Here is a 24,412-nt window from a genome sequence, read left to right as displayed (position 1 = left end):
GCCAACTCTAAAAGACAAATACAGTTCAGTACACTATGACTGTAGGTAGAAAGAAAGGAGGGAAGTGATTATGGACATCATCTATGTGCTTCTAAATTCTATTCCAATATCGTATGGGCAAACAGAGAGAAGAATACCTTAACACTAAAAGGTGGGTTTAAAGAAACATAGCCAGACCAAAGCATAAGCATACAAGAGTTTAGCTTTAAAAGTATGGAGGTGTAGGGTACTTACCATACCAGTAAATCTTTGAAAAGAGTTCACTGTAAAACTGTAACATATGGTTTACCCTCATTTGTACATTGTTTCCCAGACACATTTTTCTTAGTAATGGCAATCTTCCCAGCAAGGAGCAACGTTTTTTGTTAGCATTTTTGGCTCACCTCATTAATTGCTGGTTGAACTTGGCTATTACCTTTTGTTACTTCCACCATGGTAAACCAGTTTCCGGTAGTATAAAGGCTCATTCTACTACAGCCTTGCCTTCTTCAATGGCATATTGCAAAGTTACAGACTCAAGAAGTACTCTACAGGCAGCTATGTGGTCCTCTCTCCAAACCTTGACAAGGCATTACAAACTGGATTTCTTTTCTAGATCCAGAACAGGCTCTGCTAGGACCATTCTCCTAGATCCATATCCTTTCTTCTCCCATGCTGGATAAGCTTTAGTAATCACCCCATACTGTCTAAATGTTACTGCAACAGTGAAAATGATGAACATACCCATAACAGTAAAAGTCTGCATTCCTAACAGCTGCAGTAGTCGCACACACCACTCTTCTATTTTTGTACAGGTACTTGTTGGTATACTGAATTTTGTTACTACAGGTTTTAGTTAGTCAGGATGAATAAGCTCATTCTTAGCTTTTGGGCAAGGAAGTCATGAAGATTCTTCACTCTGACTGCTGATTCCTCCACAGGGCTGCCAAATCAGTAGTCAGGGTGAAGGTGTGGGATGGAGCCAGACTTGATGGCAGCTGGCAAGTTGTTATGACTTGGGCAAGACACAACCCATACAGCTTAAGGTTATTGCAGCAACAGGAATGATGTACATCTGGCACTTAACATCCTCAGGTTACATTTCATTCCTCAGCCAGGCATGTCATCTCGTGACCCTTAATATGTCGGATGTCGATATGGTATATACAGCACCATACACATACTTTAATATGTTTACCCAAGTTTGTCAGCTAGAGCACTACCTTTTTATTTTATTTTACATTTGTTTACCAGTAAAGTCCGACTGGGCACAGGTCCTTTTTCAGCGGAAGACCAGGGAGATAAGCTCAACATAAACGTAAACTAGTACTACAGATATACAAATACATACATGATAATGCAGAGGCATAGCAGTTAATACAAGAATAGTAAAAAAATAGAAGGTAGTAAAAAAATAAAAAGCAGAATGCAATGCTGTACAGGAGAGATGTCCAATGTAATAGTACATTCTAGTGCAGTGGGATAACTCTTACTACGAGTAATGACAAAAAGCAGTTTGTCCTGTACAAGGAAAGTGAAAGACTGTATTTATAAGAGGAGTTTGAAGTTTATATTTACACCACGAGGTCATGGAAACATTTCCAGTGATGAAGCTAACTGTAGGTATTTAGTTCTACTGGAAAGATAGAGGTCTTTGGGTATAATACAGATGCTAATTCAAGTGGAAGAGACTGGTGGGGGAGGGGGGACATTGGGCTGTCATGCAGGGTTACAGGGTCAGAGCCAAGAGTTTGTTAGGTGTATTTTGAATAGTTTTTTCAAGTGTGGGACAGAGCAGTTGGAAGTAAGAGAGTTTGGGATTTTATTCCATATTTTTGATATGCAGTGGGAAAATAATGCTTCACCAGCTGCATTATTTGCTTTAGAGACCTGAAGTAGGAATTTATTGGAAGAGCGGAGATGTCTAGAGGAATTATAAGGTTGTAAGAGGTTTTGAAGGGCAGAAGTTTTATCTGGGTATAGGAGGATTTTGAGAGCGAAGGAGAGTTGATTAAAGAGCAGTGTTTGCGGTACTTCGAGCCAGTTTAGCTGTCTAAGAGATGTACAGTGATGGGATCTGTATTTAGCACCGGTTGCAAATTTGGCTATCTTATTGTAGCAAGATTCAAGTTTAGTGAGGTCTGTTTTATGGAGGTTAGTTAGTACAGGTAAAGCATATAAAACAGTAGATAATAGGCGAGTTTGGGCAATAGTGGATTTAGTACTTTTGGTTAGGAATTTGCTATTCGTGTAAAGGAGACCCAAGTTTCTTAAGGACTTTTTGTTATAGTTTGGGCGATATGTATGCCATATTTCAATCTATTGTCTATTTCAACTCCTAGCAATTTTATATGGAGTGAGGGAGTAATGCTGGTATTATTTTTGGATAGGAGAGTAAAGGTTGGGGTGGGAGTATTTGCTTGTGGGGGGGTTGCCTGGTTGAAAGAGGAGTTTTGTTTTGTTTGGGTTTAGGATGAGATTGTATTTAGTGATTCAATTTTCAGCCATTAGAAAGGATTCTTGGGTGTAATTGTGGAGAAGTTGAAGGGTGGGGTCCTAGGATGGAACCTTGGGGAACTCCTGCATTAACTGGACGTAGGGGGGATAGTTTTTGTTGTCGGAGGGTGGCTTGTTGGCATCCTGAAAGGTAATTTTGGAACCAAGAGATGGAAGAGATACTAAGGTTCAGGGATGGGAAGATGTTAATAAGTTTTGAGTGGTTCACCATATCAAAGGCCTTGGAAAGGTCTAGGAAAATAGCAGAATAATTATTCTTATGGTGGTTAACTATATTAGTAAAGGACATCAGGGCGGTTGTAGTGTTATGAGAGTGGTGAAAACCATGCCGAGTATCTGTAAGCAATTTTTCCTGTTGAAGGTAAGTCATAAATTGGGTGTGGATGACTCTTTCAAGAATTTTGGACAGTGGGGGATAGCATAGTAAGTTCAGTGGAGTAACCTCTTTATGTAGGGGTATGATACGAGAAATCTTCCAGATAGTGGAGACACTGCTTTCAGTGATTGACCTGTTAATGAGAATGGCTACTGTGTAGGCTATTCCCTCTGCAGCATTTTGAAGGAATTCTGCAGGGAGGTTATAGGCTGCTAGGGTCATTGGTTTAAGTTGTTTGCGTAATTTCTTGATTATGCTTACAGAGACTGGTTGGAAAGACAACAGGTTGGTGGAGGATTGGGTATGGGAGGTATTTAGGTTAGTGATTGGTGTGTGGTCATTGTTCTGGGGCTGAGCAGTTGCAAGGGCTTGGATGGACTCTGTAAAGTAGGTACTGAATTGGGTTACTACATTGTCTGAGTTGTTGGGTGTGGACGGCATGGGGATAGCTATTTTCCCAGGGTGTAGTATCGTATTAACTGCAGCCCAAAATTTTTGAGGGTTGTTTAGGTATTTAGTTTGCATACAATGGTAGTAATTGGTTTTATCCTGTTTCACTAGGTTTTTGGCCTTATTCCGTAACTCATGGTATGTTTGTCTAGTTAGGTGGGATTTGTTTTTTTGATTTATTACTCGAGCTTTATCCTGGGTTTTAAGAAGGGATCTGCATTCTTTGCTAAGCCAGGGGGCATAGTTGGATTTAAATCTTATAGTTCTTGGTGGTGCGTGATGGTTGAGGATATTTAAGAAGGTGGAGTTAAAGGAGTTAACTGCTGCATCTAGTGGTAGTTGTTTAAGAGTATCCCAGTTGCAGCTTTTGAGTGAGGCAATGAAATTGTTGGCACTGAAGTTCTTATTTTCCCTGATTTGTCTGTAGTTGGCCTGGAGTATTTGATGGGATTTGTGCGAATGAGAAAGGTAGGAAGGTGGTCACTTAGGCTATCAGGGAGACAACCGGAGCGAGACAGGAGGGTGGGGTTATTGACTAGGGTCCAGTCCAACATGGACTGGTGCTTGGAGGATTTGTCTGTCCGAGTTGGAGCTGTGATTAATTGGGAGAACCCGTGCAGGTTATGTGTAATGACGGATTAGAGGAGGAGCATAGTAGCCAGTCAATGTTGAAATCCCCTGAGAAGATAGTTTCTTGTGGGAGGGAGTTTGATGCCCAACTGAGGATACTTTCCAGTGTGGGAATATTGTTTCCTGGTGGAATGTAACCACCAAGAATATTTAAACTTTTATTGGGGTTGATTTTTTTGTCTGGAAAGTAATATTTCTGCATTTTCAAAAGCTGGGAGTTTTGTATCTATGAAGTCAAGGCAGAGGTGATTTGGAGTGCTACCCCTCTTCCATTCTTGGCTAGCATGTCCACGTAGTACGCTGTAGCCTGGAGCTATGATTTCAATACTATTGATGTTGGGTTTTTAGCCAGGTTTCAGTATTATAATGTCAGAGGAGTAGAGGGAGAGGGTGGCATGTAGGTCATGGACTTTATTAGTGATGCTCCTTGAGTTGATATTGAGGATGAGAAGGGATGATTTGTGTCTATTTTGGAGGAGGACTGGAGTGAAAGAGAGGGAGTTGTGTGTGATATTGGTTTGGAGAGTGGGGCCTGGATTGGGATGTATATCCCCTGAGCTAGTTAGCTTAATAGCAAGGTATAGTTAAGAGCTTAATATCAGGGGATTCTGAAGTATCTCCTGAATTTGTCTCAAAACAGAGACTACATGAGCTAAATAATTGACAGTCTTTAAGGTCATGCTACTAAATGCATACATTTTTTTCCTGTAACTATCTGACAAAGGTATGCCTACTTTTAAGTAAGTAAGGGAAACGGCTGGAGAGAAGAAGAATGATTTTAATTGTGATGTGGGATGGAGGTACATTATAAGTTTGTGAGCACAAAATTACATTTTCTAGCTATAGTCAAGGCCTTGTATATCTCTAAAATTATTCAACATGGACCCAGTATAGGTACCTAAACTGTTAATTTTATAAGTCTGCAACAGATCTTCAGGTACTCTGTTTATCGGGTAGGTTTGGAATAATGGTTAAGGTCTTTTCCTCAAAGACACATGGTACAAGGACTGATTCTAACCTTGGGTTACTGGCTAGGCTTAAAATGACTCTTCAGAGCAGTTAGCCTAGTATTTCTCCTATGAGCTTATATACTGGCTTTTGATCCATGTATTTGGGACCCAACAAACTGCAGTATCCTCCTTTGCTGAACTCTCTTCTTTGCCAGAATCTGATATTGTCTCCCATCTTTTTCAATTGTTTTCTGTCTTCCTTTTTTTCACTATCAATTCTCCCTCCATTTTTTCTGTTTTTTATAATGTCTTATGTTTAGTAACCTCATTTTCTTAAACTTTTTTGCAAGGGTTTCCATGTAGGATTGTAAGCTGTTTAAAATGTTCTTACTATGGTAGCATGTTAAATTTCAGACTCTAATATGCGATCAATCCCACAACAGAACAAGCATTGGGTGTGGTAATATTTAATTACTACTTGCTCACCACAAGCATACTTATTACTAATGTCAAGGGAATAAGTCACAACCTTACTTCTCCAACACCCAGAAGATGTTTTCTTTCTTGAGGAAACATTTCAAGCTGAAGAATCAGAAATTGAAAAATCATACAGAAAACAGACCATCACTTACTAGAAACAGCCACTCTACAAATATAATTTCTCAAGCATTATCTGAGGGATAAGTGGCATTCAGTCTATGACAAGAAATGAAGCACCTCATGACAATGTAGTATTTATATAGGATGCTACTTGTGTGGGCATCTTCACAAGCTAAAGGGCAGTTTTGGTCCTCTCATAGAACATTCACATTAGTGAGAAAAATATGGTCAGAAAACAGGATATAGGCAGCATACATATAAATGTCATGGCTTATTGTTAAACTGATCTTCCCCCAAAACAATTACTTCTATGGTCAGAAAGTATAGCCTGCTTTTATCATGTACTACAGTTAGAGAATATACAGGAAAGTACAAACCAAAACTTTATCTTCTGTATCTCTCTCTCACTACAATGTTTACATGAATTACTGAATTAATATTAATTACTGAATATAATCTCAAATAATTACATTCAGTTATAAAATCAATGCACATTTTGCATCCTTATTTTAAATCTTCAAAAAGTCTTCAAATTAATTGAATTTTTAACATACAATGAATTTATAAATACATTTTATGAACATGGAAGTGAAATACGTTTATCTAATACACTATACAGAATGATCTTTACAACTGCTTCACTCTTCATCTGTGGCGTAAATACATGCACATTCAATGCAACTGCTGTCAAAAGTCAGTGATCCAAGGCAAACCTTTGGAAAAAAAACAATTATTAAAATAACTAAAGTGACAATTACCTTTAAGCTCTGGGAACAAACACCACTGACCAATGCTGTAACACCATCATCAGTTACCTTGGGAAACAGAAGGTAAAATTTATAAAATATGTTAAGTGCAACTACTCAGTCAGTCATTTCATCTTTACTGTCTTCTAAATACAACCAAATACTGCCCAAAACAGAAGTTGTGCATTTGGTAAGATAATGGTTATTGTTATTTAGTTACTGTCACAATAACTAAACTGTCAATATAATTTTACAGACATGAACAACAACAAACTGGATGTATTCAACCATAAGAAATCAAGCAGGCTCTACATTTTCCTGACATGAGAAGAAAATCACTGTCCTGTTGATCGTCTAAATAACTTCAAGGATAAAACTATGCCTAACACATATTTTAGACCGGTTACTGCTTTATGATTTTAAATATCAAGTAACCTGCCTTAACATCAGCTCATAATTTTCTATGGTACAAATCAGAGCTACTTGCTGCTGGCAAGATTATTTACAAATTAAATAGCAATGGTCTTCCATTTTCACATTTTACAAGGATTAATAATAATAATAATAATAGCTTCTTCAAATACTGGTCTGCAATTTGTTATGATCTGTGGAAACTTAATTGTAATAGGTTTTGATCTAAGGACCCTTAGTTACTGAATTACATACAACCCACATAATTCTGCAATAATTCTGTTCCTCTCAAAAGAAAAAAAAACAACTCAAGGACAGATATGTTTCCCTGATCTCACACTTCTATCATCAATCAGAATGCCTTGCGAAATTTCATCTGCATCAAAAACGTGACAGTATATGAATTCCTCAAAGAAAAATATATATTGGCATTACAATTTTCTAACTAACTGCACACATTCTGTTACACTACTGCAAAGACAACTTGCCAGTTTAGTTTGCAAGTACAGCAATTCTTCTTCTTCTTTCGGCTGCTCCCGTTAGGGGTCACCATAGTAGATCAACTGTTTCCATTTCTTCCTGTCCTCTGCATCTCGCTCTGTCACACTAACCACCTGCATGTCCTCTTTCACCACATCCATAAACTTTATCTTAGGCCTCCCTCTTTTCCTGTTACCCGACAGCTTCATCCTTAGCATATTTTTCCCAATATACTCTGCATCCCTCCTCAGCATATGTCCAAACAAACGTAATCTTGTCTCTCTGGCTTTGTCTCCAAACCTTCCAACCTGGGCTGACCCTCTAATATACTTATTCCTAATTCTGTCCATCTTCGTCACATCCAGTGCAAACCTTAACATCTTCAACTCTGCCACATCAAGCTCCAACTCCTGCCTTTTTGTCAGTGCCACTGTCTCCAACCCATACAACATAGCTGGTCTCACTACCCTCTTGTAGACCTTCCCTTTCACTCTTACTGGTACTCGTCTGTCACAAATCACTCCTGACACTCTTCTCCACCCACTCCATCTTCACCTCTCTTCCACACTCACCATTACTCTGAACTGTTGATCCCAAGTACTTAAACTCATCCACCTTCGCCACCTCTACTCCCTACATCCTCACCATTACTCTATCCTCCCTCTCATTCACACACATATATTCGGTCTTAGTCCTGCTGACCTTCATTCCTCTTCTCTCTAGAGCATATCTCCACCTCTCCAGAGTCTCCTCCACCTGTTCCCTACTCTAACTACAGATCACAATGTCGTCTGCAAACATTATAGTCCATGGGGACTTCTGTCTGATCTCGTCTGTCAACCTGTTCATCACCATTGCAAATAAGAAAGGGCTCAGAGCTGATCCTTGATGTAATCCCACCTACACCTTAAACGCATCCGTCACTCCCACCGCAGACCTCACCGCTGTCAAACTACTCTCGTACATATCCTGTACCACTCTTAAATACTTCTCTGGCACTCCTGACTTCCTCATACAATACCACAACTCCTCTCTAGGCACCCTGTCATATGCTTTCTCTAAATCCACAAAGACACAATGCAACTCCTTCTGACCTTCTCTGTACTTCTCCATCAACACTCTCAGAACAAACATTGCATCTGTAGTGCTCTTTCATTACAATTTTCTAACTAATTGCACACATTCTGTTACACTACTGCAAAGACAACTTGCCAGCTTAGTTTGCAAGTATAGCAATTCTGACTTAACTTAATATGTTACAGTGAAAGACAGACAGCGAAGATGGCAAGACTCTACATAAACCTCTCTACAAACGTAATTTGGATAAATGGGTCAATAGCCTAAAATTCACCCCCTGGTTTAGCAGTCCCTGTTCCTCATGGACAGGGGAAACACGTAAATGTCACAACATATCCTTGCTCGGCCTCTCTCTCTCTCTCTCTCTGTTATTTGTATGCAAAATATAAGGGCTGAAAAGTAACAGGAGAATGAAAGGTGAGGCTTCCTACGATTTTCACAGATCAAAAGCCCAGTATTTCTGAAACTGTGAACACATTGCTAGAAGGAAAAAAAAAAAAAAAAAAAAAAAAAACACAGAAGCAACCAGGACGATGAAAAAAATTAAAGGTATGTACTCACCATAACTATGCATCTGTGTTGTCCATTTTCATACTTCCTCAATATATGGGGTCTGGATCTGAACTCAATCTGACTCGGCCACATTCCACAGCAGACTTACTGATCCAACTCTTGAGCTCCTCCCTCTACCCATAATGCCTCAGTCAGTTCACAACACCTCAAATCGAGTTTGCTGCCTTATAGATCTCAAGATATAATAGAGAAAAAGAAATAATAGTAAAGCAAGGGGTCAAATATGGAAAGTACAGTTGTGTACACTTACCATAAATGTAGATGTTCGAGTGTATTCACTGTTGCAGTCATCACATTTGGGTTATCTGTTTGCAGTAGACCTCAGTCGGCATGATTAACAAAGTCTTGGGTCCTGCATTGGTTGCTGTCTCTTCTTCCGTGACGTCAGGTAGTCAGGGATATAAAACATGCAGCAGATGCCATTACATCAGTTTTTTCTTGCCCCAGATGTCAGGTGCCCCCTTAATGGGAAGAAAAAAAAAATATATATATATATATATATATATATATATATACATATACATATACATACACACATACATTTACACCCACACAAGGTTATGCCTCCAACAAAAAAGCAAATACACTAAAAAGCTTTTAAGCATAGTAAAGGAGAGTACAGGTATAGCCAATAAAAGTCAGGGGGCTGGATGGAGGGTAACCAGAACTGCAACAGTGAATACACTTGAACATCTACATTTATGGTAAGTGTACACAACTGTACTATGTTCTTCGTGTTTCACTGTTGCAGTCATCACATTTGGGTAGATTCCCAAAGCAAAGGATGGGAGGAGGAATTTAGATAGCATTAGGACCAGCTATAAGGCCCTGCAAGACTGCAGTGGCAAAGCCAACTCTGGATTTAGAGAAAACTGGCAAATGGTAATGCTTGGTGAAAGTATGTACAGAACTCCAGGTAGCAGCTTCTAGGATGTCCCTTGTAGGGACACCTCTGAGAAAGGCTGTAGAGGTAAGATGCAGCTCTGGTTGAGTGGGGTCTGATCCCCTGTGGGATAGGTTTTCCATGGTGCTTATAGCAGAAATGAATGCAATGGCCTATCCATTTAGAAATGGTTTGCTTTGAAACAGCCTTCCCCTCTGCCCGTGCAGCAAATGCCATCAGCAGTTGTTCAGATTTCCTGTCCAAGTAAAATCTAAGTTGTCTGTGCACATCTAAGGAGTGCAGTAACCGTTCCCCTTTGTTCTGTGGATTAGGAAAGAAGGTTGGCAAATGAATGGATTGATTAAGAGCCATGCTGGATACCACCTTGAGCATGAAGGAGGGATTGGTTCTGAGGGATACCCTGTCCGCATGAAAGATGATGAAAGGCTCCACTACCATAAGGGCCTGTAATTCAGATACACTTCTTGCTGAAGTGATTGCTAAAAGGAAGGCTGTTTTCCAAGAAAATAATTTTAAATCTGCACTTGCAGCTGGCTCGAAAGGAGGAAGAGAGAGTTTCTCCAACACAAAGTTAAGGTCCCAGGCTGGAAATGGGGCTCTCCTGGGTGGTACTAAGTTTTTGGCCCCTCTGAGGAACTGCTTGAGCAGTGGATGAGAGAAGAGGGGTGGTTCTGTGTTATAATGAGCTGAAATGGCTGAGGCGTGAATTTTGATGGAGGAAAAGAAAAAGCCCTTGTGAAGCATCTCAGTTAAGTATTGAAGAATCTGAAGCAAGTTGGGGGCTGTTGTGTCCACCCCTTGAAATTGGTTCCAGGTACAGAATCCTTTCCATTTTTCAGCATAAGATTTTCTCGTACTAGGCCTCCTTGCCTCTAAAATGATATCCAACACTTGTTTACTGAGGGATGGTAATGGAGAGATTAGGTAATTAGCCAGGCTGCTAGGTTCAGGGTTTGCAGCTGAGGGTGCAGAATCTGGTTCTCCTGCTGTGACAACAGGGTAGAGGTCTGAGGCAGGTGCCATGGAGCCAGCAGTGACACACTGCGCAAGAGGGGGTACACCAGTGTTGGCATGGCCAGTCTGGTGCAATCAATATCGTCCTTGGTTTGTCCTGTTTGATCTTTAGTAGTACTTTGGAGAGGAGAAGCAGAGGAGGAAAGGCCAGCGCATCTACTTTCCAAGCTTGTTTGTGGGGAGTCCTTGTGCAAAATATGTCCAATTGGTAGTTCTGGGGGGAGGCAAACAGGTCTATATCTGGGCTCCTCCATTTGTTTGTCAACAAGTTGAAAGTCTTTGGTTCACGTTTCCACTCGTGTGGGTCCATGAGGTTTCTGCTTAGTCCGTCTGCAAGTGTATTTAGTTTTCCTGGCAGGAATTGAGCCTGTAGATGCACTTGGTAGCTCAAGGCTGTGTTCAACAGTGCCACGGCTAGTCTGCAGAGAGGGTAAGAATGGGTACCCCCCTGCTTGTTTATGTACCACATAACAGTGGTGTTATCTGTCTTTATCATTAATTGTCCTGGAAGAATGTGGTTCTTGAAGGCTGTCAGAGCATTCTGTGCAGCTAACATTTCTTTTTGATTGATATGCAGGTGCATTTGATTTGGGGTTCCATTTGCCCTGAATGCACTTCCCTGCAAGGTGAGCCCCCAATGCATAGTCTGATGTGTCTGTTGTTGGGGTTTGGGTGGCAGGGGGTAGAGTGAATGATAGTCCCTTGTTTTGGTGACAGGCTTCTGCCCACCAAAGGAACTCTAACCGGAGGCAAGGTATGATAGGAATCATTGCTTCTAGATCCTGAGAATGTTGACACCATAGCTTTTTAGATACCATTGCAGTTTCCTCATATGCGGTCTTGCATATGAAATTATAAGAATGCAGGAGGCCATGAAACCCAAGGCTTGCAGTATTTGCCTTGCAGATAGCAGGATTTTTGATGCCATTAGTTTGAAGTAGGTTGTCAAATGAATGCTTTTCTGGCGTGAGGAAAGCCATCTGGGAAGTTGTATTCAAGCTTGTTCCCAGGAATATAATTTGTTGACAGGGTACCAGGTGTGATTTCTTTTCGTTTATGGTGTACCCCAGACAAGTTAGCACCTTTTGTACAAATGCCAGATGATTCAAAAGTATGTCCTGGCTTTCTGCCTGAATTAGACAATCGTCCAGGTATGAGTATATTTGAATATTTCTTTGCCTGCAAAATGCAATGACTGGAGCTAGGCACTTTGTGAATACCCTGGGTGCAGTAGATAAGCCAAAGGGCAGTGCAGAGAACTGATGGTGCATGTAGCCTGCTTTGAAGCATAGGTATCTTCTGCAAGATTCCCTGATTGGGATGTGCAGGTAGGCTTCCTTTAAATCGAGTGTTGCCAACCAGGCATCTTTGCCTAGCATAGGAAGCAACTGGTGAAGAGTTAGCATCTTGAATTTTGGAATCACCAAAAAAGTGTTTAAGGTAGACAGGTCCAGGATAGGACGCCATGTGTTGTCTTTTCTGGGTATCAGGAAAAGTCTTGAGTAGAAACCTTATCCCTTTTCCTCTTCTGGCACAGTTTGAACAGCCTTTATGCTTGAGAGAGTACTTGCTTTTGAGCCTCTGCCCACTGATTTGGGGGTAGATCTGGCCAACCGTTTGGGGTTGGTAACGTGTGGAAGTGAAATCTGTATCCTTGGGAAACTATATTTAAAACCCATTTATCCTGGGTAATGAGTTCCTAGTTTTTTTGCCTGCAGAGCAATCTTTCCCCCAAAGGAGCAGTCAGTTGAAAAGTACTTGGAAGTTTTAAAGTTAAAGTTATGTCATTGAGACAGTTTACCATAGGGGGGAGTTTTACTACTCCCAGATTTGGAAGTGGGAGCCCCCCACTGATTAGTCCTGTGGGTACCCTGGGACTGAAGCCTGATGTTCTGCTGGATCTAGGCTTGGACTGAGAAGGCCTGGAAGAGGCAGGAGAGGGCCAATGCCTACTAAATCTTGGAGGTTGTACTTGTAAGAAATCTTTAACAGTTTGCATAGATTTTGCTTTTTCCTCCATCTTTTTAAGAACTTCTTCTGCCTTGTTGCCAAACAGGCAGTCCTGATTTAAGGGAGCATCCAGTAATTTAGTTTTAACATGATCTGGCAAGGATTGTTCCTTAAGCCAAGCATGCCTTCTAAGTACAGACCCAGTCACAGCAGCCCTGCAAGATGCCTCTAGTGAATCAAAACCACATTGCAAAGTATGTTTTCCAACCTGTTCAGCAGAATGCATTAAATCATGTAAATCCTTATTTTCAGCACAATCAGGAATCAACATCATTTTCTGTTTAAGCAATCCAATAATATACTGCTGATACTTTAACATATGAAACTGGCAGTTTAAGGCCTTAATGGCCAAGGTTGCAGAAGTGTATACCTTCTTACCCCATCTATCCAGCGCCCTGGAGTCTCTATCAGAGGGGGTAGGATTTTTTGGCAGTAGTAGCCTTAATGCCCTTGGGTCCCTGTGAAATGGTCTCAGGATCCACAGTAGGATTTTTGAAAAGGAACTTGTGAGAGTCAGGAACCCTGTAATATTTATCAGGTTTTCTGGGAGCAGGAGGTAAAGAGTCAGGGGCCAAGCTAGACTCCGAAAAGGCATCATCAACAATGTCTAGTACAGGAGGGATAGCAAAAGGTTTGTGCGGGCATGAGTAAGAAATCCCTAAGCCTCTTTTTTGAATCAGAGTAATCCTGACTTTCCCAACGAAAATGCTCCCTAAGAGTATGCAAGGTTTCACCAAAAGAGAAATCCTCTGGAGGGGAAGCAGAGGGAATAGAGTCCTCAGCATCAGAATCCTCATAGGTAGATAAGGGTAAATCCTGGTCATCAGAGGAAACAGAAATTTCAGAATCCTGGACAGAAGTATCATAAGCAAAATCAGTCCTAGGTCTCTTAGAGGCGGAAGGTTGGCTTCCCCTGATTAAAGTAATAAGGTCTTCAGCCATTCTTATCATTTGTTTTATAGGCATAGAGACCTGACCATGCGGTCTGGGCATCAGTTTTCTAGGCATGGTTCGAGTTTTAGGCCTTGAAGTAGAAGATGCGTCGGTTTCATATGCAAGTCAGTAGGCCTGAATACACCCTCAGAAGCTGGTGCCTGCACAGTGGCTCTGGACCAATCCAAGGGAAAGACATCGGCAGGTTCCACAGCTGAAGAATCTCGCGGCATACCGGACTCCAAATGGGTCTCAGTAGAGACCAGCGAATCTACACAGAGTTTTGCAGAATGTTCAGATTTTTGCCTCGTATTTTTTGGTCTGTTCTCCTCATAAAATCTGTGGTTTTCTGGCAAATCACTGAGGGCTGAAATCCCTAAATAATGGCATTCATTTGAGTTTCAGACTTCATCTCCTTCCAAAAATGCACGCCAACACAAACTCTGTTATTCTAGCAAATGTTTAAGTTTAAAAGAGCAATATTTAAAATCTGTCCCTACTATTGGCCCTTTGTCCCACCATTATTTTAAGGCTTTAACCATATTTCTTACACTAAGAGGTTGAGAGGTATTCACAGCTATTTAGGGAAATTGAGTATTCACTTTATTGCAATATTCCTTTTTTCAGTTAAAAGGAAAGATGGCAATGTAAAATTCAGCAAATATTACTCGGCCAATGCATTTATTTATTTAGTTTACTTTGTCTTTTGTTTACTGGGAAAGTCTGACTGGGTAATACCCATTTTCAGCAGAAGCCCGGGAAGAAAAGCTCCATTTGCTTACATTACATTTTGCTAGGTTCCAGTGAAACACAGAAAAGTTGCATTTCTATTTACATTTCTGCAAAAAACAGTAGATATATTTATACATTCTAAGATTTTACAGAGGTGAAAGTTACTAAAGAGAAAGCTCGTGTGCAACTTAGTGGATTGTACAAGCAGCAGTTATGTATAAAAATGTTTTGTCATTTCAGTAAGAGGCTGAGAGTATGTATTTGGAGAGTACTGAACAGTGAACACAAAGTCTTAACCTTGTGATAAGCATGGGCACAACCAGGACTGGTTAAGATGTTGTTTAAGCAGTGCTTTAAAACTATTGAGTTTGTTGGACAGTTTTATTTGTGTGGAGATATTACTCCAAGGATTAGCAAATGTACTGGGAGTACAGCAAGCCTCCTGCAACCTTATTTGACTTATTTGTAAGTTAAAAAGAATTTCATACTAGAACGGAGGTCCCTTTCTGGACAGTAGGGTAGTAATAAGTTTTGTAGTGCAGGGCATTTTTCTTTATGATAAATGAGTTTGTGTGCTGAGTTAGTTGTGAATATGTTAGGTAGTTGTGCAGTTCAAGTCAGTTTAATTGCTTTAAGCTATGACAATGGTGGATCATATTAGAGTGATTGGTGGCAAATGTAGCTATTTTATTGTAGTAGAAGGCATTTCTTTGCAACTTCATCCTATCAGGAAACCAGCTCTTTTTTTATTGTGAAGCAACAAGTTTAAGTGATTATACTATACCAGTGCATGGGACGTGTGGTGGTTTTGACCACAAAGAAAAGTACAGTTTTGTACCTACCATAAATGTAGGTGTTCGAAGATCCACATTGCTGCAGTCCTTACACTTGGGTAGTCCGCTGTCCTCGGTCGGCCCGAATATCAAAGTATAAGGCTGACGTCGGTCAAGGCGCATTAGACTGACATCAGGACGTCAGGGTACAAATGCGCATGACCGACGTCATATCCTCAGTCTTTTCTTGCCCCAGATGTCAGAAGACCCTAACAAGAAAGGTCAAAACCCAAAGACAACAAAACCAACAACCAACCACCCTAGCACTAATAATATGTACAATATATACAATATACACAATATTTACAATCCAACCCACACAACCGCCTCTAACTACAGAGGGAAGGAGGGAGAAATTTGGACTGCAGCAATGTGGATCTTGAACATCTACATTTATGGTAGGTACAAAACTGTACTATGTTCTTCATCTCACATTGCTGCAGTCCTTACACTTGGGTAGAATCCCAAAGCAGAGGTAAGGGAGGCTGGCACAACTATAAAGAAGCAGGAGCTGCCAAAATGCCCTGTAAAATAGCAGTGGCAAAACCAGCCCTAGATTTAGAGTAAAGTGGAAGGTGATAATGCTTAGAGAAAGTGTGCACAGAACTCCAAGTAGCTGCCTCCAAGATATCTTTAGTTGCCACCCCCCTTAAAAAGCTGTTGAAGTGGCAGTAGCCCTAGTGGAATGAGGCCTAATCCCAGCTGGAACCTCCTTGCCATGATGGGAATAACAGAAAGCAATGCAAAACCCAATCCATTTAGAAATAGTTTGTTTTGACACAGGCTTGCCCTGAGAACTCAAAGCAAAAGAAACAAATAACTGCTGAGACTGCCTGAACCCTTTAGTTCTGCTCAAATAATATCGCAACTGCCTGTGTATATCCAAAGTGTGCAAAATCTTTTCCCCTTTATTTTGGGGGTTTGCATAAAAGGTAGGCAAATGAATAGTTTGGTTTAAAGACACACTAGAAACCACTTTAGGCATAAAGGAAGGATTAGTACGTAAAGATACCCTATCCTTATGGAAAATTAAGAAAGGCTCAACTGCCATAAGGGCCTGTAATTCAGAAACCCTTCTCGCAGAGGTAATGGCTAAAAAAAGCAGTCTTCCATGATAAATATTTCAACTCAGCAGTAGCTGCAGGCTCAAAAGGTTGTAGAGTGAGTTTCTCCAACACAAAATTGAGATCCCAAGCAGGAGTAGGAGCTTTCCGTGGGGGTCTTATATTCTTTGCCCCTCTAAGGAATTGCTTAAACAAAGGATGAGAAAACAATGGTGGGTCACAATCATAGTGAGCAGAAATTGCTGCAGCATGAATCTTAATAGAAGAGAAGGACAAACCTTTGTCCAGTAACTCAGTAAGATATTGAAGAGCCACACTTAAATTAGGCTTAGAAACATCAAATGCTTTTGCTGCACTCCAAAATAAAAATCTCTTCCATTTATCTGCGTACACTTTCCTTGTACTAGGCCTTCTGGCTTCCAAAATAACATTCAAAACTTGCTGTGGAAGCTGAAACCCTCCAGGGTTTAAAACAGAATATGCCAGGCTGTCAGGTGAAGAGAGTGAAGTTTGACATTGAGTAAATGACTGTTCTCCTGAGTCAGCAGGTGTGGAATCGAAGGTAAAGGCCATGGAGGCTCCCGTACCAGACTTCTCAGTAATGGGTACCAATGCTGTCCAGGCCAATCTGGAGCTATTAAAATCACCTTTGGCTTGTCCTGTCTGACCTTCAGAAGTACCTTTGGGAGGAGAGGCAGAGGTGGAAAGGCGTACACATGAAGATTGCTCCAATTGAATGAAAGAGCATCCACCTTCCAAGCTGTGGGATGAAAACTTTTTGTGCAAAACTTTGGCAGCTGGTAGTTTAGTGGAGAAGCGAACAGATCTATGTCTGGAGTTCCCCATGACACTGTCAATTTCTGAAATACATGAGGATCCAATTTCCACTCGTGGGGATCCATAATTTGTCTGCTCAACACATCTGCTAAGGAGTTCTGTGCTCCGGCAGAAACCTTGCCTGAAGATTTAGCTGTAAACTGAGAGCAGTCTCCCACAAAATCATTGCTTGTCTGCACAGAGGATAAGAATGTGTTCCCCCTTGCTTGTTGATGTACCACATGACAGTTGTGTTGTCTGTTAGAATCAACACCTGTCCTGGAAGAAGTAAATCCTTGAAAGCTATTAATGCAAATTGGACTGCTAACATCTCCTTCAGGTTGATATGTAGATGTAGAAGTCTGGCAGGCCACGTGTCTTGTATCCACTTTCCATTTAGATGAGCTCCCAAGCTTTGTCTGAGGCATCTGTCGTTAGAATCTGACTCGCCTCTGGCCGGGTCACAGAGAGTCCCTTGTTTAGGTGACATTCCTGAGCCCACCACAAAAATTCCTTTTGAATGCAAGGTATTATCTGAATGACAGTGTCCAAATCTTGGCAGTGCTGTGTCCATACATTTTTGAGATACCATTGTAACTTCCTCATATGCAGTTTGGCATTGGGAAGCACCAGAATACAAGATGCCATGAACCCCAAGGCTTGAAGGACTGTCCTTGCAGTCAGCCTGGACTGATGAGACAATTGATGGAAGTAAAGAGAAAGATTCTTTTGTTTGTCCGGGGTCAAAAGGCCATCTGGGATGCTGTATTCAGTCTCACACCCAGAAAGCACATGTCCTGAGAGGGTACTAGACTGGACTTTATTTCATTCACAGAATACCCTAGGCATCTTAGCACTGCTATCACATAGTGGAGATGATGAAGAAGCTCTTCTTTTCCTTGAGCCAGAATCAGACAATCGTCCAAATAAGGATAGATCTGTATCCCTCTTAGTCTGAAGAAAGCTATTACTGGAGCCAGAACCTTCGTGAATACTCTGGGCGCAGTAGATAAGCCAAAGGGCAATGCAGAGAACTGATAATGAGAAGTCCCAGCCCGGAAACGTAGATACTTCCTGCAACTTAGCCTGATAGGAACATGAAGGTAAGCCTCCTTGAGATCCAGAGTCACCATCCAATGATCTTTGCCCAGCAGAGGTAAAAGCTGTTGTAACGTCAACATTTTGAACTTGGGAATGTCCAGATAAGTGTTGAGGATAGATAAATCCAAAATTGGTCTCCACGTGTTCCCCTTCTTTGGTACTAGGAACAGGCGAGAATAAAATCCTAGGCCCACTTCTGACAGAGGGACCGGCTGAATGGCTCCTATTTGGAGTAGCAGAAAAATCTGTTTGTGAGCCTCTATTCTTTGCTGAGGAGGAACGTCTGGCATGCCTTTGAAAGGAGGCAAGGTATGGAAATAAAACCTGTAACCTTGGTGTATGATATCCAATACCCATCTGTCTTGGGTAATTAAACTCCAATTTTCTTTGAAAAGTGCCAACCTTCCTCCCAAAGGTGCTGCTAGTCGAGAAGACTCTGGCAGCTGAAAAGGTAGGTCATTGGGTCTGTTTACGAAAGGACTGACCCCTGCCCTCACCGAAGACTGTGCAGGTGAACTCCTGTTCTAGGCCTGAAAGAGCCCTGAGCTCTGCCCCTACCCGTCTAGACCTGCCCCATAGACTGGGAATCATAAGAAGGATACGTCCACCCCTTAGTAGGCCAATTTCTGCTAAACTTGGAGGCTGAACCTGCAAAAAATCTTTAACAGTCTGCATAGACTTAGCCTTGTCTTCCATTTTCTTTAAGACTGCCTCAACAGGTGAACCAAATAACACATCAGATTGTAAAGGAGCATCCAAAATCCTTGTCTTAACATGGTCAGATAAATTCTGATCCCTCAGCCAGGCGTGCCTGCGAAGAACTGACCCTGTGGCAGCCACCCTAGACGAGGCCTGTACAGCATCAAAACCACATTGCAAAGAATGCTTACCCACTTGTTCAGAGACATGTACCAAATCCTGTAACTCTTTACAGTCAATACCTTCCGCCAGAGCATCTACCTTAGACTTCAATTGAGACAGTAGATAGTTTTGGTATTTCAACATGTGAAACTGGCAATTTAGAGCCCTCATAGCTAGGGTGGAAGAGTATAAACTTTCTTTCCCCATCTATCCAAAGCCCTAGCCTCTTTATCTGGAGGAACCGGATTTTTAACAACAGAAGCCTTAACACCCTTAGGCCCCTGACTAACAGTCTCTGGGTCCGCCCTAGGACTCTTAAAAAGAAACTTATGAGCTTCAGGCACCCTATAATACCTATCCGGCTTAACAGGAGCAGGAGGCAGGGAATCAGGATTAAGAGAAGCCTCTGCAAACACATCCTCCACAACATCCAAAACAGGAGGTATAGCCAAAGGCCTATGCTGGGGTAAAAACAGAAATTCCCTAAGCCTTTTCCTGGAATCTGAGAAATCCTGACCTTCCCACTTAAAATGCTCCCTCATGGAATGGAGGGTCTCTGAAAAAGAAAAATCCTCAGGAGGAGAAGCAGAAGGAGTAGAATCATCCACATCAGAATCAGAATAAGGAGAATACTCCTGCAAGTCTTCAGCCGAAGACTCTGAAACATCTGAAGCCTGCTCAACACTCCCTAACTCAGGTTCCACCCTAGGCCTCTTATCAGGAGGGGGCAAAGAACCTCTAATTAAGGTAATCAAATCTTCTGCCATTTTAAGCATATGCTTCTTGGGCACAGATCCTGAAGAACTAGGAGTGACACCAACTGAAGCTAAACCTGGCCTGCCTCTGGGAGAAGCCTTGGAAACAGAAGGCCTAACCACCCTAGGAAGGGAGGGGAGTACAGTAACCTGAGAAGCCCCTTCAGCCTGACTTGCCTCCTGAGAGGCCACATCCTGCAATAACAAGGTCTCCCCCTGGGCCTCCAGAGAAACCTCCGGTGGAACCACCGGCTCCACCGATACCTCTAAAGAACCGGCGTCCGGTACAGATGACTCGTCTACCCTGGACTTAGCTGCTTTATCCTTGCGCTTCTTTGAAGAAGCGGACGCCGGAGCATCCGACGGCATAGTGTAATTGCACCGCTTCCCAAAGACTAACCTGGCACAATCTAACCTTCTCTTAATAGTGCGCTTATTGAACCTAGCACAAAAGCGACACCCAACAACGTCGTGCTCAGGCCCTAAACAAGGAATACACAAGGTATGATAATCTCTATGCAGTATCTGTTTCCCACAAGAAATACAGTTATTCACTTTTTCTGACATCCGGTAAACCACTGAGGCAAGAAAAAAGCAAAATATTCCCCAACGGGGTACTTAGCCAACTTTGACTCGGTCTGAAACTCCGAACTCGAAAAATTTCAGAACGCCGAACGGCACTTGCAACGCTGCTTCTGCATCGGACCATGCGGCAAAAAAGACTGAGGATATGACGTCGGTCATGCGCATTTGTACCCTGACGTCCTGATGTCAGTCTAATGCGCCTTGACCGACGTCAGCCTTATACTTTGATATTCGGGCCGACCGAGGACAGCGGACTACCCAAGTGTAAGGACTGCAGCAATGTGAGATGAAGAACATCAATATTTTGGAGCGTTTAGTGCTGCTCAGGAAACACAATTTTATCTGAGTAACTGTCAATAAATATTTTGTTGTAGCTCAAAGATTACTAACAATGATTAGCTTGTAGAAGTTACCCACATGGTTTGTTTTCTTTAATAAAAATGCATCTTTGCCTATGTCTTAAGTGATGATTCAAAATGGTGTTTGCCACCACAGCAAGCTGGTAATCTGCACCTCAGATACAGGTGAGAGACTCTGCTGTGGCCAAGTTGATTCCTCAAACCCCTCTCCTTTTTCTCTAAACACTCTGTGTGGCAAATACAGCCACTATGCACTGGGGGTTAGCAATGTCCCCTACAGCTACTGGACTCCCCTTAGTGGGCAAGGGAAAACCACTTTTGTTGGTGTTGCAAGAAGTGGCAGGGAAAGTGCCCCTGCTTAACCAGAATGTTGTGTCCATCCCTTAGGAAGTTATTGTTGAAATTAAAAAATGTGTTTGCCTTAATTGCCCTGTCAAAAGCAAACAGATAAGTAAACCTATAGCTTCTCCTGCTCAAGTTTCACTGGACAGGAGTAGTTTATTAAGTCCAGCTCAGGGTCTTGTACAGGCTCTTGACGTTTCTTATCAGGTGGTTTCTGGTAAAAGAAAAAGCGATTCCTCTTTTCCTGAAGAGATTCAAGAAATTAAATCCAGAGAGGAATGTGATGGAACAGATACATTTTTTTCCCCTCAGAATTCTTATTCAGACTCTGTGGAGTGCATGTCACCTAAATCTTCCCATCAATGATTCTCTTTCTCCGAGACTATTTCCAGAATGTGCAAGTGTATTCAGTGGAAGAAGACTGAGGTTTCTCAGTCCCCCAGAAAATACTATCAGCTATTACAGAAGGAATTTCCAGAAACATTTACCCATTTCTCCAGTACTGTCATCTCTGGAGGAAGTGTGTGTCACTGCCTACAAGTTTCCTGTTACTCAGCCTACTATCCCTAAAAAGGCAAACAGAATGTATAAAGTTCCTCACCGTTAAGTTTTTATACACACTTCCCAAACATGACCCAGCAGCTAGAGTTAATCCAGCTGCTGCCAAACATTTTAACCCTTCCCCTTTTGATAAGGATATCTAATATGAATACCAATATGAATGTCTTTAACAAGGCCACCGTTTTCAAGGTTTTGTTATTTTGGTGAATGTGACATATTGATTTGTTAGTCAATTGTGATAGGTTAATGATTTTTCCTATCTATAATATGTATTTATCAAATGTGTATGCATAAGGCTTGAATGCTTGTTTATAGGATGTCATTGCCCTTTTAAGACAAGCTGTAGTAATTTTAATTATTGGTAATAATTGATTTATTTAATTGAATGAGTGATGATAGTTTCTGTATTTAAGGGATGGTTTTTATTGTTTGAATGTAACCTGATGAAGCGCACCGGAGTGTGCGTGAAAGCGCTTGTTTTCTTAATTAAATTGTGAGTTTCATTTCATGGTGGTTCCTTGCAGTTTATTCTTTCTTTAGTTACATGCTTCGGCGTTTGTGGTGGAAGGAACCTTTGAATGGTCGGCTTTTGTTTGCTGCTAATATTGTTGTTGTTTCTTTGCTTGGCTGACCGTTACGTGATGGATGTGCCTAACATTGAACTGGACTACAATCCAACAGGTACAGGTGGTACCAATAGTTGGAATTGTCTATTTCATCAACGGGAAAACCCGCTACTTAACCTGGATATCAAATGTGATACTCCTAAAATGGTAACTAATAGTACTGAGAATTTACATGATTTTTACGGGTCTCTAAGGAGCTTAGAGAATGACTTATATCAGCTCCATAGACTCATATGGCAAAGAAGGCATTTGGAAGCCTGTCTTCACTTCAAGGTGATTCCACGCGGCATGCGGGTCTTGTGCATGCCCAGCTATGGGGACAGCCATCCTGAACTGTTACGAAGATGGCAGCAATTGAACATCGATTTTGGTAATAAATATATCCATCTTTTAATAGATTATTTTTCCCCCATAGAGACAGACTTGATAAGTAAGGTTGAAGAGCAATACAAGTGCCTTACCATGAGCTACAAAAGTGACTTTTGTGTTTCCAAAATTAATAACATGTGTAGGCAACTTACTCTTTATAGTAATAGGCTTGAGCAGATCAAGCTCAAGAAACTGAGACGTGACTGTCAAGATTTTCAGATGGGCCGTATTTTTGTTTGGCCGAGAGTTAACTATAAAAATGAACCGGAACTTGCTAACTCTTCGGCCACATTACAGTCGACAGCCACGGACTCAGTTGTGCCTACTGAACTCTCAACTGTTTGCCCTATGAATGATGAGCATTTGGGTGACACACCAACCCGAGAAGTTACTCTTTCCAATGCTTCCATCCCATGCAACCAGCAATGTTTTATCAACAGCGAAAGTTTGGGAGCTAGACCTAAGGCTAATATTGCAATGAACTCTTATATGGCTCCTGTGTCTTTAAACTTCCCCCTCCCATACAAGAGCAGAGCGCAAGTGCGCTCAACCAGTCGGGGAAGAGGGAAGAGAAAGATGTCGGGGGAAGCTCCGGAGTCGAGGAGGAAAACAAGAAACTGAACTGTTTGTTTTTTAATTTAACATCTAGAACTTTTTCCACTGATGAACAGTTCATTTTGAACAAAGGTCTATCGTTTATCCCCTCTAGGGGAAGCACGCTTTCTGACACTCTGATAGCCTTACGTCTTTTTACGAGAAAACTATCACTGAAGGTAATGTTCAATGATACTATCACAAACAATATTAGTTTGGACTATGGTTCACAGGCTTGTAAGAGAAAAAGCTGTTTTATACCACCAATGCCTAATACTGTTGAATGCTTTATGCGTTCTTGTGAGAATGATATTTATTCTTATTTCAAAGAAAAGAAACATAAAGGTATATATGTGAATCTGAGTCATGTGCAGAAATGCTGTTTAGATGGCCTGTCTGATGATAAAGAAATTGTGTTTAAACCAGCAGACAAAGGTGGGGGGGTTGTTGCCATGGATACCTGCTTTTATTTAGAACTAATGCAGAAGATGCTTAATAATGATATGGCTTACAAACTACTAGATAGATCAAAAGTAGAATCTATTATAAGCTATGTGCATGATACTATATATGATATGCTCATGACCAGATGCATTGATAAATCTTTGTATGATTTTCTAATAATAGATTCCCCTTTGATCCCTATAATTAAAGGGCTTCCAAAAATGCATAAAGGGGAGGATCCACCCCCTTTACGCCCTACAGTGTCTGGCAGACATTGGGTAACAGAGAATGCCTCATTATATATACAATCTAAACTAGGCACACTGGTTAACACAATTCCTACTATCTTAAAAAATACTTATGATCTTTTACGTGATCTGGAACATGATACAATAAGGAATAACATATGTAGAGATACATTAATGGTAACGCTGGACATTAAAAATTTATTTACCAGCATTCCTAATGATTATGGCCTTGATGCCATAAGAACTTGTCTTGTTGAATATGGGACCATGGATAGTAATGAACAAATGACAATTTGTTGTCTGCTTGATCTAGTTTTAAATAATAACATCTTTTTATTTGAAAACCAAATCTATGCTCAAACATGGGGAGTGGCTATGGGCACTCCCTGTGCTAATGCATATGCTAATTTGGCAGTCTATCAGTGGGAGAAGGATTTCATCTTCAATGATGTAAGGTTTAAGAACATCATTT

At 41.2% G+C, this 24,412-nt stretch overlaps 1 protein-coding gene across 3 annotated transcripts in view; it reads right to left on the bottom strand.

Annotated features, from left to right (window-relative positions):
- AMN1 (antagonist of mitotic exit network 1 homolog) overlaps window positions 1-24,412 on the bottom strand; it is a 1,021,978-nt gene that overhangs the window by 499,984 nt on the left and 497,582 nt on the right. For all 3 annotated transcript variants that reach the window (XM_044088123.1, XM_044088122.1, XM_044088124.1), the window contains exon 5: window positions 6,261-6,317. In XM_044088123.1, coding sequence (XP_043944058.1) covers window positions 6,261-6,317 — 57 coding nt within the window. The remainder of the gene's footprint in view (window positions 1-6,260; window positions 6,318-24,412) is intronic.

Source organism: Protopterus annectens, chromosome 11.part0, assembly GCF_019279795.1.
Source record: "Protopterus annectens isolate FY-2018-M chromosome 11.part0, PAN1.0, whole genome shotgun sequence".
Classification (NCBI taxonomy): domain Eukaryota; kingdom Metazoa; phylum Chordata; order Ceratodontiformes; family Protopteridae; genus Protopterus; species Protopterus annectens.
This window is presented reverse-complemented; position numbering and strand designations above follow the sequence as displayed.